A 20,082-nucleotide genomic window follows, 5' to 3' on the forward strand; every position below is an offset into this window, starting at 1 on the left:
TACTGACCCGGAAATATCATTGTGTTGGTATGCCATACGATGAAGCCTGATTGCTCCGAATTACCATCGCGATCAAGACATTCGGAGTCTAGTCCTGATTAGTTCTAGACCCCGAATCTTATAGACCTCGATATGGGGCAGCCCGGCGGACTTTTCGCATTAATCCTGGCTCAGGGCAGAGATTCGATTGGCCTGTCATCATTAGCATCGACCAGAGTCCACTCTTTTGTTGGACGTTTGCTCGGAAAAACATGCGACTGCGCTCGGATGCGGAACATGGCGATGGGAGTGATCATGGCTTATTTCTGCCTGAGCAAGATTCTCGCATCGAAACGCTGCTTATAGCCGCAGGGTTGTAGACAAAGTCTTGTTCTTCCCGGCTGACATAAATTACCCCTTGTCAGATAATCTTTATTCACGTATACAAAGCAATCGTGGTATAAAAGGGTCTCTCCTCCGTCAACTTTGATGAGCCAGCGGTCTTGGGTATTGAACAAGGTCTATTGCCTAATTGGGTGATTGCGATGAAAGCAAAGGGACTTGTTGCCCGCGTTTCGTAGCAGCGTCAAATACTTCATTCCATGTCTGGTGGAAAAGTTCTTCCTGCGGCACTCTTATCCAAAGTATGCTCTGCAGCTGCATGAGCACAACCTCCCAAGCTTTGAGGTCGAGAGTTTCTGCAGCCGCGGTGGTTTCATTCAAAAACCAGTGGTAGCCCTCTCCCCCCATCGTCGACACCATGCCAACGGAAAGAGCCCAGATTATGTGTGGCTCATGCATGTAGCTAGTTCCAGCCAAGACCATCAGATGATACCGAAGTTGGAGGATTATGATATGTGCCAGGCCGGCATGGGAATAGTATGTGGTGCCGTGTATAATTAGCATATAGAGGGCTGCCGCATATCGAAGGCACTCAGAAGCAGCTGACTGCATTGGATTTCCATCTATGAGTGGAGGGAGCAATAGCAGCCTGTGTATGACATAATTTGTCAGATCGTGCAGTGCTGTATTTGTGAGATTTGAATGCCGTGGGTCCTGGAAGATGGTTTTTAGACGTGATAAAATATTTCCCAGGGCCGGATCTATATTTAAATTGTCAAAGATTCCCCGCGGGGGCTCTGCATCGGTTGAGAGAAGTTGCCACTGCGGTATTGGACTGATGCCATCTCCGTGGCCAAAGTCGTCTTTAGCTGAGAATTGAGGAGCTCCCATGACCAACATGGATACCCTGCGTCAGTCTTTAGCAGCCATTTTCATCATCAGTATCTGTAACGCTCACCATGACACCATGCGCGCCGTTAGGGGACTTCGGCGCTTTACTTCATTGATCCCTCCTCTAAAGGTAACCATCCTCTTGACTCCATCGATATGCGTTTTGCTGGCTTCGATGTTTCCCTTGCCATGCTATTCATCTCGTGTTAGTAAGCAATGTTCATGCTTTCGCTATGTAATGGCATCTTACCTCAATGGCCGCCAAGGTCACCACAGAGTCAATGGTCTCATCTTGAAACGCCAGTGATGAGTCTTCGATCCTCCTTCTCACCAACGCAATCGAGTCCACCATGAGGAGGTCGGAAATTGGAAATCCTTTTTGCGCCTGCAGCTCCTCATAAAGAGAGGCCGTCTGTAATGAAACATGGAACAGGGCCTGATCTGCAAGGGCGAGCGGCCACCAGGAAACAATGAATGGATTTGACTCTATGTTGAGATCCAGGGGATAATATTGGAACGCAATGCTGGAAAGAACTGGAAATGTCAGTGTGTGAATGGGGTTAAAACGGTCACTCTAGAAGAGAAAGACTTACACCGATGGATGAGGCGCTGAACATGCAGTCGAGGGAGTCTTGTCGACGGATATGAGTCAAAGGGATCAAAAGACGCCGTCGCCGGATTTATCAACAATCCCGGGTTTTCCGAGGGTCGCGATACCATCTCCCTCTCCTGCGAGACCACAGACAACGACTTGCTCTCATTCTTAGCAGCTACAAGTATTGAGCTGTGCCCGGTCGTCTCTGCTGATGACCCTGTTACGTCGAGGGGAGTATTCAGCGGCGAATTTGCATAAACGCACTTTGACTTGCGCTTGACGCATCGAGAGCACTGCGGAACTCGGAGATCACAGCCTAGCTTCGCTTTTGCGCATGCGTTGCAGGACCTGCGCAGGGTTGTGCGCATTTTTTAGGCACGAAAACGGCGTAGCCTGGCATCAATGAGTGCAAAGTCGGTGAAGAGTTGCAAGGCTGTATAAGATGGTCTCCAGTCGGAGGCGCCCGTATAAGCATGTTTATAGCGAACTCCGAGGCTTACTTGCAAGATGCAGGCCCAGGCCATTCGAAGCTCGAGAATGGATGACTAATGCGGGCCGTGTTTCGGCTGTTGGTGTAGCGCAGTGTTGGTAGATTAATTAGAAGAGAGTAAGCAGCAATCATGTTTCTTACGCACAAACATGATGTTATACACAGGAGACTGAGGTTTGTCTCTGTGGAACTAGGTCTTGAACCTGACTTGGTTGGTATCTGGCATAAAGACTTTGTCTTCTCCCGCGGCCATAGAACCTTACAAGTAGCTGTTTTTTTAAAGTTGAATGAATTACACGCTTAATTGGTCGCCAAAACCTAGCCCACAAGAGACTTTCGGCATGGCTGTAGAGGTATTAGCGGATCAGCCAGCGGACGCTATACTCTCTGTACGGCAGCATAAGAATCGAGATAGGTATCATGAATTAATACTAATCGAATTCTTTCATCTAAACCTGATCAGAGCCCTACATATATGTAGTCACACGATCAAGAATCAGACTCTGGAAGCAAGATCCTGCGCACTGTGTTTTGAGACAGAAGCTGCTATATTAACCGCAATCAGTCGCCTATAACGACTTCTGTCTCAAAACAATTTCATAAATATCACACTAAATCCGAAGGTGCCTACGTTGCTTAGGCAGTCTTCATTAGCTTTGCATGCGCCCTATAGCTAAGTCTGCCGACAATCCGAATCGGGACTTCACAGCTTTTTTAACTTCACACGACGCCTTACAGTTATACATAATGTGTGCTTTGAGCAGGGGGGCAATACTTTCTTACCTACTTACGGAAGCTGCTTCACAGCATTTTTAATCTCGTACAATGGCATACTATTATTACAATGAATGCGCGACAGGGCCAATTTAGTTGTACCTGTAGATGCGATAGCAGTAGTAGCGGTAGTAAATGTAGTAGTGGTAGTACGGAAGTTATTACATATGTAATATCTGCCTTTATAGTTCTCCTCCATCTATGCTTATAAGCCTCTTGCCTTTCTCCCCTATCGCAGAAATGCTTCCAAGACGTTAGAATCCCAAATCGTTCAAGTTGTAGATGCCTCTATCAAATATCTTCTCCGAAGGAAGTGTAACAGTCTCCCACTGCCTTGATGCCAGCTGATTTGCCAGAGGTGGCTTATCCCACCTGTACCCATTATCTGGAACATCTTCAAGATTCGACATGGCCATATTGAACGACGATATCCTAGAGGCATAAAAGTCCTTTTCACTAACGATATTGCTCTCCAGCGACTCAGTAAACAGCGAATCTTCCAATCCCAATCGCAATGCTGTGGTCTCGGTCTTCAGCTCTTCAGCCGGACGGCGCACGCCTTGATCCCAATGGAAGAAATCACCCTCATCCCAGACGTTTTTTATTTGCTGCAATGCATGGCGATTTTCTCCATAATATGCTCGCTCATGAATGTCCGGTGCCAATCTCCCATCCGGAAAATTGATGAATGCCGCTTGCCCATTGATGGAGTATCGCCTCAACTCTCCCTTGAAACGATCGAGAAAGTTCCACATATCTTGCTCCAAGAATTTTTCATACCATTGCACCATTATGTATGTGTGATACACACAGTCGCGCCAATGATATGCTGTAGCTGATGAGTCTTTGGAAGCTGCTTCGCCGCCCGCATGAATCCAAGTTACCTGCAGCAAGCCACGTTCTCCTGGAAACTTTTCCCTGAATTGTGTCATGTTTTCTCTGATGATGTCTGTAATGGCTTTTACATCGTCTGCATTATTCTTGAAGACAAATGAAGAATAAATCATGTAAGATGGGTTCTGAGGGAATGATTTCTCAGTCTCTTCTGACCACTGAGCAACCAGCGTCTCGTGAAGGAATAAGGAAGACGGCTCTTCCAGGGATCGTTTTATGAGTGGTTTCGATAAATCCTCGTCAGTGATGTTTTCTTTGATAAGCTTTTCGAACTCGGCTTTGTCGCCATTATGGTAGACGAGAAACCTGACACCAATGTTGCTCTGTGAAAGATCGCACAGCCAAGAGCTATCAATGGTGAGCTGTTTTGGCCAAGCAGTCGTGTAAAAGTTCCGCATCGTCTCCATAAAACTCTCCATCTTGCACGGATCCTTCTGTGGCCACCAAGTATATCTGCCGGCCACGACGTTGTCGCATCGTAGCTTTTGAACTTGCAGCTTCATCTCCACCACGACTCCAAAGTTGCCGCCACCCGCTCCGCAGAGCGCCCAAAAGAGCAAATCTTTCTTGGGGTCGTCATTGCCGCTCTCTTTCACGGTGACTTTTGCTCCATCCGCGGTGACTATGGTGATTTCCTTGAGAGTGTCGCAGCCCATGCCGAAACTTCTCGTAAAAGGGCTGAGGCCGCCTCCCAGAAGGAAGCCGCTTACGCCCACAGTTGGACATCGCCCGCCATTAACAACATATTGGTTGAGCTTCTTGTTGACAAACTCTTTATATGCGTGCCCCCATAATGCGCCGCCCTGTAGCGTCATAATCTTTGAATCGGTATCGAGCTTGACATTGTTCATTTTGCACAAGTCCAATGAGATGCCCGTCGCAGCGGTGGATGCGCCCGCGTAAGAATGACCACCATTCTTAATCGTAATGGGTATCTTCCTTTCTTTAGCTTCTCGAACGATTGTCTGGACCTGTGAAATTCGCTTGGGTTGCACAACACAGTCGGGTCTTTCGAATCGGTAGAGGAAGTTGGCCGTTGCTACCGACCGTTCATACTGCGATTCGCCAACTGCGTAGACTGGTATTTCTTCATCTTTGAAGAACTGAATAATGTCGTTGACTTTATCCATGGAAAGTGAAGGTCCTGTAATTGGTTGAGACATCGTTTGGTCAATCTTCTATAGTACCATGGGAGTATTTCCACCGGCTCTTGGAGAGTCATCTATTATATACATGTAAGAATGCGGCAGCATCATAACAGACACCAGATAAACCTGCCTCATAGTACATAATTGCGGCTACAGGTCATCAGGCACATATACTCGGCTTGAATCATGCATGTTTTCACCAATCCAATTCAACCCCAGGCTTTTGCCACTCAAATCCATCGACAGCTATTTGTTCTGTGAGCTGTAATTGGCCTAGTTTCACATGAAGGTAGAGCTGAGACGGCATGCCGCCCAATTCGGTAGCCCCCAAGGTTGTTTTCCAATAGTTTGTAAATAGTCGCTGCTCAGCTCAGTTCATTCTAGCTGATTAGACACAAGAAAGTGATAGTCTGCTGCACCTGATGCGGCAAAGGAGCAATTATAAGCAGCATCGATCCATGCAGAAATTGGTAATATGCAGGCACCTCGGCAGAATTACGCTCTATACATGTATTTTGCTCTTGCTTTCAAGTAAGAGCTGCGATGTGGGGTAGCATGCATCTGGTAAAGGGATATTTACTCTGCAATCAACTGTACAGCTCAATTGCAAAGACTATAGATGTTGCACCTTGGTTGATTTGGCAAAAACAATCATGACTTTCTTTTCTCCTCTCGCTGAATGGCCAGTCTCTATTTCTCCAAGCTAACAATAAAGGAATGAAAAGCTTCGGTCCCATCTGCACATCTTTCTGGAATTTTGAAGGCAAAATATGACAAGACGTCACGGATACAGTTCAATAACTTGAAGTAAACAGAATAAACGTACTATAATCTTTATTAATTCGATCTAAATACCATCGTTCGAACCATTTTAAAGCCGTCAATGAGTACGCCGTAATACTGGATGGCTTTTGAGGAGCGGGTACGTACCGCCAAACTAGTCCTGGTTTAGGCCTCAGGCACCACCACACCCCAGATGGTACCAGTCCAAAATCTTCAGGATGCAGACAAGCAAAACTGCCCGCGCTGCGACAAAAGACCCAGCTATACCACGATGCCTCCCCGAATACCGTTTCTCAGCACAGCGTCGTGCTGCCGAGTCGCCGTCAACACTCCCGCCACCTCATTGACAGCCTGTCTTGCCAGGCTCACCCTCCAGCAGACCCAAACCCGCAATGCTTCGATCCTAGGCAGCCTGGCCAACAATGCCGGCGCCATCAAAAACAGAAAACGAGTTGGTCGCGGTCCCTCCTCAGGCCACGGCAAGACTTCCGGACGAGGCCACAAGGGTCAGCGACAGCACGGAAAAGTCAAGCCCTGGTTCCAGGGCGGTCAGACACCTTTGATCGTCAAGCACGGCCGGAAGGGTTTCGACAACTTGTGAGCGCCTCTGGAGGCGGGGCAATAACCTTTTTGCGCCCCGTCAAATTCTCAAGAGACAGCGTGATACTGACCATTTCTCAGCCGAGCACCCAAGATCTCCGAAGTGAACCTGGACCAGATTCAGAACTGGATCGACCAAGGCCGACTCGACCCCTCGAAGCAAATCACGCCGAAGGAGCTGATCGAAAGCAAGCTGATTGGCAGCGTCAAAGACGGCGTCAAGATTCTCTCTCGCGGCGACGAGGTTCTCAAACAACCCATCAACGTCATGGTGTCAAGAGTCTCAGCAGGCGCAATTGCTGCCATTGAAGCCACGGGAGGCAAGGTGCTCACCAGATACTACACGAGACTGGCCATCCAGCGACTGCTTACCGGCGAGTCCGTCAACACCGACCGGCCCCTACCAGTTGGCGCCGAGCATGTGGAGTCAATCTTGGCCGAGGCGAGAAAGGGTCCATTCCGATACAGATTACCGGACCCTACAAGCCGTGCCGACATCGAGTACTACCGAGACCCTGCGCACAGGGGATACCTGAGCCACCAGGTTGCCCCAGGCCAGTCACCCAGTTTGTACTTTAGGGTGCCTGGTGTGCACAAGGTGAAGAGCGAAGTGAAGAAGGACAAGAAAAAGGCGGAGGAGACGTTGTGGTAGGATGGGTGAATTGCGTTATGAATGATGGCTGTATTTTGATCTTGCTGCGCATAGATCGAGCGAGAGATATGGAGGGGGAAAGCTACCTGCTTCAATGATAGAGGACGATGCAGGGCAAAGGGAAAACTGTATAGTATATTTGTATATGTAAACACGGGCATGGAAATTATGCATGCATCAGCCGCGTCATTGTCGCCATGGGTACTGTAACCAAAGTGCTATCACAGAGTACCCAGGAAGTAGTAGTATTAAGCTGCAAGTGCGTTGAGCATACATCCACTAACTCACACCGATTTACTCTTAAAATAAATCATAAAAGTGCATGGCATTCGAGTCGTATTTTATTCTTAGACGTAGTAGCTAGGGAGTCAGCTCTCGTCCTTCGCCTATCTGCCCTGCATCTATGACGGGGCCTTGACTCCTGGCAGTCTAGCTTCTCCAACGTCTATACTACACTCGGCGTCTCACACCGTATGTCTGCGGACATGGCTTCTCTTCTCTTTTCTCCTTTTGATCACAGCTTTGAGAACTCTTTAATTCTTTACTTTCATATATTTCCTTTTCCCGCTCTGTATTATCATTATTAATTGCTACGTCAGCTGTAGTTCCTCCCTTGACCCATATCGTCGTCCTCCAGCCAGCCAGCCGGGCGCTACAGCAGCGCCATTACGCACGCCGAGCTAAACAAAGACGCAACGCAACACTAAGGCCCGGGCTAGCCATCCTTGCTTCATCATTAATACTGCGACAGCCAACCTCGCCTCTTTCCGACTGCGCAACCCCGCGACCGCAACAGACTCCCTCGCCTCTCCTGCTGTCTGGCTTCTCGTTCGTCTTGCTTTTGCCTTGTCAATCATCACAAGAGACACACAGCGAGCTTCGTCATCCACCACCGGCCGGCCATCGCAGCATGTCGCTCTTTGGAGACGAGCCCACCGACAATGGCCCAGCCATGGGCTCGCCGCCGGCCAATCGAGGCGGGCTTTTCGACGACGAGCCCGCGTCGGGCCGCAACTCGTCCAGCCTCTTCGACGACAACAGCGGCGCCTCGTCGCCCTGGGACATGCCCACGCCGCGCAAGCAGCGCAGCCGCTCCGAGATGATCCGCACCCTGCTGCCGGCCGCGGACGTGCCCGAGAGCTACGTCGGGGCCTTTGACGCCGTCGTGGGCGAGGACGGCCGTGATGGCCAGGTCACAGCTGCTGGCATCGCCAAGCTGTTCGCCGTGGCGAGGCTGGACGCCGATGCCCAGGCGCGCATCATGGCGCTGGTGGCTCCTGGCCAAGGGTCCGACGTCTTGCTGTCGCGCAACGAGTTCAACGTGGTGCTCGCGCTGATTGGGCTGGCGCAAGAGGGCGACATCATCAGCCTCGACGGAGTTGATGAACGACGACGAAGTGAGTGGAACGCCTTTAAATACAGCTTTTGTTTGCTTTTTTTCTGTTTCGTTCTGGCTGTGAACATACGTCACCCTCTGTACGGGAGCATTACATCATGGAGTCTTCTTCAATGTCACAATGTCACATAATTTAGCTCAACTCCCGGCCTATATCGTCAGCTGCGATTCAGTCGCACTCGCGCCAAAAACGATCAGAGCCCGATTGATGGTCGCCATCTGACCTGGCGTGTCCTACAGCAACTAGACATCACTAACACACTCTCTTTTTTTCCATACTGGGCAGCAGGCTAACGCTTCGTCCTCTTGCTTAGACATACCTCAGCCCAACTTACCAGGACTTACCGCCGAACCCGTCATGCCTCCCATTAGTGAACTTGCGGCGAAACCACCACAGGTCCCTTCCAAAAATGAATCAGAACCCGAGCCGTATGAGCCTGAGCCGCAACCCCAGCCGCAACCCCAGCCACAGCTTCCCGCGGAGCCACAGCCTCCTACTACCACCTTAACCAGATCAACCTTGGTTGACCCCGAAGACGATCCATGGAACGCGCCAGACCTGCACAAGGGCCACTCCCATTCCCGCTCAAATGGTTCGGAGATTCACGCCCCTGCGGTCAATGGAAACAGCCACGATTTCAACCAGAATGCGCCTCCGCCGTTCGAATCACGTCTCGCAAACAACTACAGTGCTCCGCCCGAGAACGCCCGCCCATCCAACCGCCCAAGGCAAGTCTCGAGTAGCTCTTTGACTGGCCAAGGGGGCTGGGGAGGTGGTTTCTACGGCAGCTCACCTGGTGGTGGTTTCAATGATGTGCCTCCTCAAATTCAGAACCCGCCGATGCCCACCATGCAGAACTTATTTGGAGCGGATGGCGCTGGTTCAGTGCCTGGAGCTCCGCCTACCATGGCACCGCCCCGAAGCTTGGGCGGCCGCGTGGGAAACAACGCAGAGGAAAATGTCGTAGTCACGCTCATGCCGGGAAAGGAGGGTATCTTCATGTTTCAGCACCACAACTACGAGGTTACGAGCCATCGACGAGGCAGCAAAGTCGTTCGCCGGTACAGCGACTTTGTCTGGCTGTTGGATTGCTTGCACAAGAGATATCCGTTTAGGATGCTGCCGCTGCTACCTCCCAAGCGTGTGGCTGTCAATGGCAATCATCTATCCAACGACGGTGCTTTTATTGAAAAACGACGTCGAGGGCTGGCTAGATTCCTAAACGCCCTCGTACGGCATCCAGTGCTGAGCCAAGAGCAGCTAGTTGTCATGTTCTTGACTGTTCCTACAGTAAGCTTCCCAGTTTCTATACTAAACAATAGGAGATGAAAGGGGGACCAAGTAGATTGCTAACTACAATGCAGGAACTTGCCGTTTGGCGAAAGCAAGCAAACCTTTCTGTCCAAGACGAATTCACTGACCGGACGCTGCCCCCCGGTCTGGAAGATTCACTTCCGCCAACTTTGGAGGATCTCTTCACCCGAACAAGCAACGGAGTTCGTCGTTCTTCCGAGCTATACATTACTTCCTGCAACATCATGGATCGTCTCGTCAAAAGAACAGAGGGCGTCGCAGCAGACCATGCGCGGGTTGCCATGTCGCTCATTTCGCTCACCGAAGCCTCTGCCGATACCTACGCCACCGATACGAGCGAAGTTCCGCTACTCAACGACGGTTTGACAGCAATGAGCAGGCACTTGAGTAATTGCCAGACTTTACTCGAGGACGAGAGCCGGGGATGGGAAGAAGGTGTGCTTGAGGATCTGAAGCGACAGCGAGATGCTCTGGTTAGCCTCCGCGAGCTGTTCGACCGAAGAGAGCGATTGGACAAGGATAACATCCCGTATTTGGAAAGGAGAATACAGGCCAATGAGACCAAGCTGGCCAACCTGCGGTCCAAGCCAGAGGGTCTCGTCAAGCCGGGGGAGATTGAAAAGGTGGCAGAGGCCATCATCAAGGTACGTTTGTCCCTTACTCGATGATGTCTTATATTTTAGAGCTGACAATGCGGGAAACAGGATAAGGAGTCTATTGTGCAACAGCACAACCGTTCCATCTTTGTCAAGGAGTGTCTCCGAGACGAGCTCATCACTTTCCAGTCAACCCAGTACCACGTCAGCAAATGGAACCAAGACTGGGCTGGCGAGCGCGTCAAGTATGCGGAGATGCTGGCGGATAACTGGCGCCGCCTATTGGATGCTCTGGAGGGCATGCCTCTGGGCGATTAAACGCAACGAATGTGAGGGGAGACGAACAACATGTCTATATGTATATATGTGTCCATGCATTGATATAGGAGCGAAGGAGAGCAGTGATGTGCAAATATCATGAGATTGGGTCGATTGATCGGTTTTAGAGAAGGCGGCAGTCGAGGCACGATACCCTTCGATTTTTTTCTTTTACTTTTATTTTGCCTCATTTGTTTTTGCTTTACGTACGAGCTTGAAAACGAATCTCCTTTCTTGTCCCCTTCTTTTTCTAGAATGAGTGGGCGAGTGGTCATTATGATTCTCATCGTTTGTCATACTATCATAAAGCGAACTGTCTTGAGCAGCATTCCATCTTTCATTATATTCCTCTTGATACAAGTTACATGACGCACACAGAGTGAAGACGCTCACCATCCGTCTGTTACAGCTCCGTGGCTCGCATCGCCTACCAACCGCGCATACTTGGCCAGCACGCCTCTCTTGATCTTTGGTTCCGGTGGCGTCCACTTCTTCCTTCGCTCTTCCATCTCCTCGTCTGATATGGCAACGTCGATTCTATTCGTCTCAGCGTCGATGGTGATTTCATCTCCGTCCTGAACCAGCGCAATCGGCCCTCCTACTACTGCCTCGGGCGTTACGTGGCCTACGATGAAGCCGTGAGAGGCACCGCTGTACCGACCGTCCGTCACGAGCGCAACGTTGCTCAACCCCGCGCCCATGATGATTGCCGACGCTCGCAGCTGCTCCGGCATGCCTGGGCCGCCCTTGGGTCCCTCGTATCGCACAATCAGCACGAGATTGCCGTCGTCGCGCTTGATCTGGCCCTTTGTCAGGGCGGTGTTGAGCTCGTGCTCCTTGTTGAACACGCGGGCCTTGCCGGTGAAGGAGAGGCCCTCCTTGCCGGTGATCTTGGCCACTGCGCCGCCGGGCGCGAAGTTGCCCTTGAGGATGCGGATGTGGCCGCTGGACTTGATGGGGTCTTCGAGGGGGCGGATGATTTGCTGGCCCGGGTCGAGGGAAGGCCAGTCGGCGACGTTCTCGGCGAGCGTCTTGCCAGTCACGGTGAGGATGGATCCGTCAATGAGGCCCTTTGCGATGAGCATCTTGAGCACCGAGGGCGTTCCGCCAACCTTGTACAGGTCCTCCATGAGATACTTTCCGCTGGGGGCGAGATCCGCCAGGAAGGGCGTGCGGTCGCTCGTGCGCTGGATGTCGTCCAGAGTGAGGGGCACGCCGGCAGTGTTGGCCATGGCGAGGAAGTGCAGCACGCCGTTTGTCGAGCCGCCGAGGATCATGGTCAGGACGAGGGCGTTTTCAAAGGCGGCGCGGGTCATGATGTCGCGGGGGCGAATGTCCTTTTCCATGGTGACTTTGATGACCTCGGCGACGCGCTCGCACTCGCGGGACTTTTCCGGCGAGACGGCCGGATACGACGACGAGCCCGGCAGAGTGAGGCCCATGGCTTCAATGGCCGTGGCCATGGTGTTTGCCGTGTACATGCCTCCGCAGGCGCCGGCGCCGGGACACGCATGGCGCTCAATGTCGTCCATGACGTCGGAGCTGGAGCGCCCGGGGGCATCGGGGTCGCTCTTTGCCTTGAGCGAGCCGTAGGCGTACGCGCCAGACGCCTCGTAGCAGGTGGAAATGTTGATCTGGCGCTCCAGCAGGCTCGAATGGCCCTTTCGGATGGTGCCGCCGTAGATCATGATGAAGGGCCGGTTGTGGCGCGCGGCGGCCATGACGACGCCGGGCATGTTCTTGTCGCAGCCGGGGATGGAGATGTTTGCGTCGTGGTGCTGGGCGCAGGTGACGGACTCGATGGAGTCGGCGATGATTTCGCGGGTCTGGAGGGAGAAGCGCATGCCGTCGCCGCCCATGGTGATTGCGTCTGAGACGCCGACGGTGTTGAATTGCCAGCCGAGCATGCCTTGTTTCTCGACGGAGCGTTTGACGATTTGGCCGAATTCTAGCACTGTGGTGCGTGTTAGTTAGCTGGTGGCATACTTGCATCTCATCCCGAGGATGTGAAGTAGTAATTCATGCCTAGCACTTACAATGTGTGCTATGATACTCAGTTAGCCTTCCGAATAACAAAAAAACTTGTACAAATTGAGAAGATCTGCATACTTGCACGGATTGCCCTCCCACCATACGCTCGCAATGCCCACTTGCGGCGCATTCTTCATCGTCTCTCGATCCGGAACTCCAGCTCCGTAGAGCATGGCCTTTTTGCCAACCACGTCAGCTCAACTGATATATACATAGAGTAATTTCAATAAGTGTATAATAACACACCTGCGCTCCGGGAAAGTCATGGTCTTTAGTAAGGCGCGCCGACCAGCGATTCAGCGCTCCTCCGGGAGGAAGACACTGGAACTGGATGTAGTCGCTCGACGACTTGGGGTCGTGTGCCGGCTCGGCAGTGCTAGATGTCTGCGATGCCATTGTCTGTGTTGGATTTTATCTGGTATGATATCAGCTATAATGTGCCTAACATGGTTCAGATAGGAGAAGTTAAAAAGCAGAGCAGCCAACAGGAGAAAGCCAATTTATAAAAGGGCCAAGAAAAAACAGCTTGTGATCTTGTTTACCCCACATCGTCGAGGAAGCTCCCAATGCTTGGCATCCCCGTACGACTATTATCAAATCACCCGGTTTTACTAAGAATCAAGTGAATGGTCAAACTAGCAGAGCGATTCCGGTCCGGAGAGCGGAGAAAAGCTAAGCTTAACCGATGTCGATGCAGCGGCAATTGAAGCTTGGGAAGCGGCAAATGAAAGGAAAGGGTCTGACGATGAGCTCATGCTGTGAATGGGAAAGCTGTGATCGACAAACAGCTTATACACGGGATAGAAAGGAGCAAACAGGAGATGAGAAGAAGTATTCAGTTACTCACCAATTAGGTCTCCCCTTGACTTTCAAGATTGTACTCAATCCAAAAGAGAGCACCAGATAGTCAAAAAAGATGCAAAAGAAGAAAGAATAGCATCACGGCTTTCATCTTTCTGCCCCCTCACTTCTCCATCATTCGTCTCCAGCTTCCTTGAGCTCCACCCCTCCGTCATCGTTCGTTTCTAGCTACAGGCTTGTACATACCCAACTCAGCCTAATAGCGGTAGTGCGAGGGACTCGGGACATTTTTTGCGGGGACGTTCGGAGCGTCCCCGAATCGTAGCGCTGGTTTTACTCATGGTCCATTTTGGGCTTTAAACTACCTGGAGCTTGAGCGCCAAGAGACGTTCAGTATAGAAAGGGGGGTTGTTGGTATTCTGTGTGGAAATTATTGAAAATCGACCAAGGGTTCATCTGGGAACGCTTCAATTCTCGCATCACCAGACGTTTAGAGTATTGAAGCCCTTCGTCTTCGCCTCCACAACCACGTGGGAGGAAAGTCAGTCCCTAACTCTATTTGACAAGTCTACCGCTGGGTCTACTGTTGGTGCTGCAGTCTACCCTATGCAAACATGCTTTTGAGCCCAAAAAACACAATCATACCTACAATAACAGATTGGCGAGTACATAATCATTTCCAAAAAGCTAAAGAGAATACTGTTGAGTAAAGGGGAAAGAAGCAAATTTTGTTTCCGAGATGTTACCGTCAACCATGCCCATCTTCCGTAGGTATACATCAGAATGACAAACCCAGCATACTACTACTACTATGTACTGCTACAAGCTCATACTACCAAGACGATCACAAAAATTCACTTGCGAATAGAAAGAAAACCATTATAGAGACAGATACTTTTATTTCTAAAAAGATTCAGTAATCAACCCGAAAAAGAAAACAATTCCTCCAAACACCATATTTCTCTAGTCTCACTACTAGTAGCTCCTCTGTACTGTCCACGGAGCTGCTTGTTTCCACTGCAGACTCCACCAACCCCAAACTCCATTGTAGAAAACAAAGAGATTACGGAATAAGAGAAACAAGGAGAATCTAGTAAAAGAAGCCTTGTCCGGGTATTGCGTCCCACTAGTAACATCATCTCAAATAGAGTGAAATACAAGGGAAACCGAAAGTATCAAGAACAAGTGCGTTAGGGGAAAAAACCTCATCAAAAACCGCATTCCTTCATGATTAGAGGAGAAAAATAATTAGATAGTAAAATAGCGCTTCCCAAGGAAAAAAAAGACCGCTCCTATAACTTTTTTTTTTTTTAAACTTTCTTTTTTTTTCCTTCTTCGCCCTTTTACCGTCTATCAGCATCATCATCCCCAGATATAATCGACGAAATCCTCGTCCTGTCCACGCCATGATGCCTCCTCTCGGCCTCAGGGCTGCTCACAGGCGTCATGGGCCGATTAAACGAAGGACAAGGATACTGATGCACGCCGCCATACACACCAGCTTTCCACGCATCCTCCAACATCTCCGGCGGCGTGTTGTAGCCGTACTCGCTCGCAATGTGGTTCCAAAAGGCGCCACGGTGAGCGTCGTAGATGGCATGGAGACGCGGGAGGTCGACGTGCGCCGGCATTTCAGCCGCAGTCGACGGCAGGGGGAGAGGCATCATCTCTCGTTGCGGTGGCAGAGACGGCGTTCTGTGGTGGTAGTGCTGGTAATGCTGATCATGAAGTGGTGCAAACTCCTCGGCCACGCTGTGAGGCCGCCAAGACGCTCGGCTGGTGTACGCAGTGTCATCAGGCATGGCCGCGGGTCTCGGCAGGATGATGTGCTGTCTGGCAGAGTCGGCACTGGACTCTGTGATCCGTGGAAGGTAGTATTCGCGGCTGGACGTGGTAGACATTGAGCTTTCACTATCAGCTCTTCGGTGAGGTGCCCGTCTTCTGCGGAACGTCGAAGCAGAGGCCGCGGCATCCATTTCAGGCGACAGATCTGACATGGAAGACACTGATCCGCGGTTTCGACGGCCACGGGCACTGTTGCGGACTAGCTGGTGAAAATGCAGCCGACAAGCCAGCTCTGTCTTCTTGAGCTGATGGGCAATCTGCTTGTACGGCATCTTGTTTTCACGAGTCTGCATGAGGAATGCATCCTGGAGTATCAAAGTCAGTTTCATGCTACTTTTTATTTCGTATGACGGTGATTGCGTTCAACTTACCTCCTGTTCACTCCATGCGCGTCCTCCGCGAGTCATTCTTTGGTTTCCAGAAGGCAGTGTCGCTGCCATTGTTTGTGATGGAAAATAGTGTTGCGTCCAAGAAATAGGTTCCTCGAAGAAATAGGTTCCTCAAAGATATAGTCGCTTCCACGATATAAGGTTACCACAACCCCGTCTTATACCAAACTTAAGCTTTACCGCGTAGATAGCGATCCCCACAGAACTCGTGGCAGTATACAACCAACCAAACCCGATGCAAGCTTTTTTCCGAAAAAGAAAAAGTATAAATTGAATTCTTTTTCTTCAGAGTCCAAGCAAAAAAAAACTTCGTCTCAGAATAACAAATAGAAGTATGAGGGTATCTCGAACAATGGCGCCCAGTGCCAAGCTAGTTTGAAGCCAAAAATGGAAAAAGATGAATGAACTTTGTGAACCAGCCACAAAAGAACAAAAATTAGAATATAGGAGCTGAAAAGAAGCGAAAAGAGAAGAGAAAAAGGAAGTTGACCCGAACGCCGAGGGATGCAACCAAATAAAAAAAAAGATTATATCAACTCAACAACAGAAAAGAAAAAGAGAAGAGCGAAAATGAACCCAGGCGAGGGGGAATTGAGCAAGTATTAAAACCTGCTCACGTCTCATGCCGTGAGCTTAACCTGCGCGCATATACCCAACTAACTAAACCATGGTACAACAAAAAAAAAACGCTTCCCATTCGTCTAGTGTCCCCACGAAACAGGGCGGCTCTTTTGGAGCAGGGGTCCCCCCCCCTGGTCCGCGCGCTCTGTGAGATCTGAAGTATTAGCCTGTGACACGTTTTGGAGGAGACGAGTCCTGTAACAGATTTTCAACATAAGCATAACGTTCTGGCCCCAGTGGAAGGGGGCGATGTTTCTTATGCGGCCCCCGGTCCCAGAGTCCAGGTCAGGGTCTCGGGACGGCACTAGGAAACGCATTTCAAACATTCATGCATGGCTTCTGGCAGCGTTGGGCAAACGGCGTGTTTGGATTCCGATAGAGTGGCGTGTGGGGCAGTGCAGGTTGTGTGAAGATTGTTTGCTTGGTAGGCGAGCCTTGTTAGTGGGAGCCGACGTTATGGGCTATGCCAGCGGTTATACATGTATTGTTCTCTATCCAGCAGCAAACGAGAGGAACTAGGAACCGATGGGGATTCCAACTCGACTTGTCTTTTGTTGCCTCTGCTTCCTCCAGAAATCTCAATCTCGACTAGCATCAACCAAGCCACAGCGGAAATGGCTTCATCCAGAGCATTGACCCCTCGTTGTTTCCTCTCTTCGCCCGGCTTTTCTCCCAGGCATAAAGGAAGAGCTCGGACCCGACCTCGACCCGTAACGATCGTCTCCGCCATCGTAGCAGATCAATCATGCAAGGAGGCAGACGTCGCTGTTTGAAGGCTGTTTCCCTTGTCGAAACAGGGACGGCCGTTTCTCGAGGGCCGGTTTTGACCCCTTGCTCGGCTATGATACGCCCATATGAGTAAATAATACACAAGAAAACAAGAAGTAAACAATGATAAAGAACTGGCGCAATTGGGTGGATTCTCTGGATTCTCTCTAACACGAGGACTTGACGTGCTTGAAAGAAACTATGCTCAGTTTTACTGCGTATAAGTTTACTGGTTCGCATTTCCTCGTGGAAGTGGCCAATGATCTACGCATCTCGAGCAACCCTCAATAGCAACTCTCCCAGCAGCAAAAAAAATAGAAAAATAACAACAAAACACACCAAAAACCAGCAACTTCTGGCTATCGGTTTCGTTTCGCTTCTCATCCTAGCCGCCCTGCTTCACTTTGGCCGCCGGGCCTTGGTGCAGCCGCGTTTCAACCCTGTACCTCGAAACGCGCTAACACCGCCTGGCGCTCCTCATACGAGTATCAGCCCTTCTTGCAAGCTGTTAGCGCCCTTGTCCGTTTGTTCTTGTTTCACGCCAGCGCTTGCAAATGTTCGGCTGTTGTGGCATTTTGTTTTATAAGATGGAGGCGCATGAAGAAGAGAGAAGAGAAGAGACACGAAGAGTGAAAAAAGAGAGAGAAACAAAAGAGAAACTGCCGGGTGTGGATCAGTGTAGCATTAGCCATACGGATTGCTCCTCTCCCGAGCAGAGAATCGATTCAAACATGTTCATGTCAAACTCGACGCTTTGTCCCGGAAGAGACAATTGCCATGCTGCTTGTCAACTTTACTTAGTCATCCTTGGTTTGACATGGACAGCACGATCTGCTCGAAACAAGAGACCAGCCACCGCTATCCGGAGTAGGGCTGCTGTTTCGAGACAAAGACAGCGTATACACGTATTCATACCAAATGCCGTCTTGTCCCGCTGGTTCTCTCATCACGGGCCACCGCAGCATCATCGCCTGCCGTGCCTAGATTAATCTGGAGAAAAGCGGGCGCAGTTCATTTCCATGGGCTGCTGCATCGCACTCAATCTCGAGTTTCTCCCTGAGAAAGCTAACAAGGGGATTCTCCGGTGACCGCGTGTGGCTAATGAGTAGACGCCAAAAGACACCCAGAATCGTATGACAAGCACGTTGTATCGGCTGCTTTTCTGGTTCCAATCTCTCTTCGAATTTCCACTTTCCCCATGAGAAGGATATCTTCTCTTGCCGTTCTCGCTTTTCCTCCCTGCCACCTCGAAGCGATTGACCGTGCTGGTACAAGTCCATTTTGTGAAAGTTTATGCAATATCTGCAAGAGTGTTGTACTGTCACAGGCAATTAACAACTAGTTCTAACGAAATGAACCCATTGGGAAGCGTGCATTGCATCTCGGCTAACTTGTCCGGCTCGTCATGTTCTTCCAGCGGATAATGCACCCTTTCGACATCTTACTTGCAGATCTTTGCCAAGCATGCTCCCCTTTAATGGATTGGACACCACTGCACTGCCTGGGAGGATGCGAATAGACGGGCAGATATCAAGACAGGCAGACCGATAGGAGCACAACTGAGCAGCTCATGAATCAGGCAGAGCGGCTCGGCGCGGCGTGGCGTGGCTGGAACTCACCCAGCGACACGTTCGATATGATTAATCACTCCAGCCGCCCCCTTAGCATCTGCTGGGCTTCGTCCAATAACGCAAGAGGAACGCTCCATTTGCTCATGTCTGAGTTATTAGAGCATCTGCATGTCTTTTTGAGTGTTCCGCTCAGCCTCTTCGATTGGCCGACAACCGTTGAGAGTAAGCGATATCGCCTGTGGCATGTTGAGTATTTGGCATAGCACCCTCTTGGCGATGCCCATTTGATAAGGCCGCTCGATCTGTGCTTTGCCTAAAACGCTGCCATGTGCAGTAGCTTACCCTATAATATGCGTGTATCTGCGTGTTGGCTGAAGCATTTTGCAGACGGGATGCAGCAGGAGGCCAATATTGGGTGAGTACCTCGATGCTGCATTTGGATCTGCACCTGCATCTCCGTATTGCATTGGCATTGGCAAGGGGCACATCTGCCCCAAGCTCGCTTTGTACTCTGCTCTGCTCAGGACAGCAACTGGAGCAGGTCTCCCTCCGGGTAAATACCTTTCCCCAGAGAACAGTGTCCAACTGCCCAAGTCCAACCCCAGAGGCATGCTGTAATTAAAGATGGATGCACACATGGTTCTCCCGTGGGTGTAGTACAAGTATATTGCCAGTGTGGAGATTGGGAGATTCATCAGCTCGCTCGCTCGCTCCGTACCTTGCGCGGAAGGCCCTACGGAGCAGACGAGGGGTGCGTAAAGCCCCGTATGTCGAAAAGACAAGTCTCCCAGAGAGCTCGTACCGAAATCCAGGTAGCAAATCCGTGCGAGGTATCACTGCGGCCTCGTCTTCCCCGTCGTACCATGGCCTTTCAGCACGATAAACCCATGAATGAATCGAAGCGCTTGATCTCCCCTAGAACGAATCGGATTTTATTCCCATGCAAACGTAGCCACATTAACTGCCAAAGCACTCGCGTCCTCCACCCCAAGGGCGAGGTACAGTCGCCACAAGTCACCCCAAGCTCCTGATGAGGTCTCGACACCTCGATCTGGACAAGGCATGTACAAACAAGGTGGAGCCGCGGCCGTGGCCAGCGATGCGGCCCTAGCCTCTCCAGCCCCAAAGGTATCGAGTACAAGGCGGCGAGGTATGGCCTGGCGATTTGCAGTTCGCGCGAGCGGCGGCGCTGCAGGGGTTGGGCGGGATGGGCGCATTCTGGAAGATGTGCAGCACAAGGAGCCTGTCCCGGCTCGGTATAGATATCACGCCTGTTGTTTGCT

The 20,082-nt window shown here is 50.7% G+C and overlaps 4 protein-coding genes across 4 annotated transcripts; 1 reads left to right on the forward strand and 3 right to left on the reverse strand.

The window, feature by feature from the left end:
• Positions 1–3,325: 3,325 nt before the first annotated feature.
• On the reverse strand, positions 3,326–5,128 carry TGAM01_v205989 (hypothetical protein; the record flags this gene model as incomplete). The annotated part of the gene is made up of 1 exon (XM_018810591.1): positions 3,326–5,128. One exon carries the CDS (start codon positions 5,126–5,128, stop codon positions 3,326–3,328), a length of 1,803 nt encoding a protein of 600 aa, XP_018656195.1.
• A 961-nt stretch (positions 5,129–6,089) lies between these two features.
• TGAM01_v205990 (sorting nexin mvp-1) lies at positions 6,090–10,773 on the forward strand (the record flags this gene model as incomplete). Its single annotated transcript, XM_024549768.1, has 7 exons — positions 6,090–6,493; positions 6,578–7,144; positions 7,582–7,619; positions 7,754–8,545; positions 8,859–9,835; positions 9,910–10,503; positions 10,564–10,773. The coding sequence occupies 7 exons, from the start codon at positions 6,090–6,092 to the stop codon at positions 10,771–10,773; spliced, it is 3,582 nt and encodes a 1,193-aa protein (XP_024405527.1).
• Positions 10,774–11,162: 389 nt separating this feature from the next.
• On the reverse strand, positions 11,163–13,200 carry TGAM01_v205991 (dihydroxy-acid dehydratase; the record flags this gene model as incomplete). Its single annotated transcript, XM_018810594.1, has 4 exons — positions 11,163–12,727; positions 12,810–12,817; positions 12,883–12,980; positions 13,051–13,200. The coding sequence occupies 4 exons, from the start codon at positions 13,198–13,200 to the stop codon at positions 11,163–11,165; spliced, it is 1,821 nt and encodes a 606-aa protein (XP_018656198.1).
• A 1,748-nt stretch (positions 13,201–14,948) lies between these two features.
• Positions 14,949–15,890, reverse strand: TGAM01_v205992 (hypothetical protein; the record flags this gene model as incomplete). Its single annotated transcript, XM_018810595.1, has 2 exons — positions 14,949–15,755; positions 15,822–15,890. 2 exons carry the CDS (start codon positions 15,888–15,890, stop codon positions 14,949–14,951), a joined length of 876 nt encoding a protein of 291 aa, XP_018656199.1.
• Between the last annotated feature and the right edge of the window lie 4,192 nt (positions 15,891–20,082).

This window comes from Trichoderma gamsii (genome assembly GCF_001481775.2).
Source record: "Trichoderma gamsii strain T6085 chromosome Unknown Scaffold_19.2, whole genome shotgun sequence".
Taxonomy (NCBI): Eukaryota; Fungi; Ascomycota; class Sordariomycetes; order Hypocreales; family Hypocreaceae; genus Trichoderma; species Trichoderma gamsii.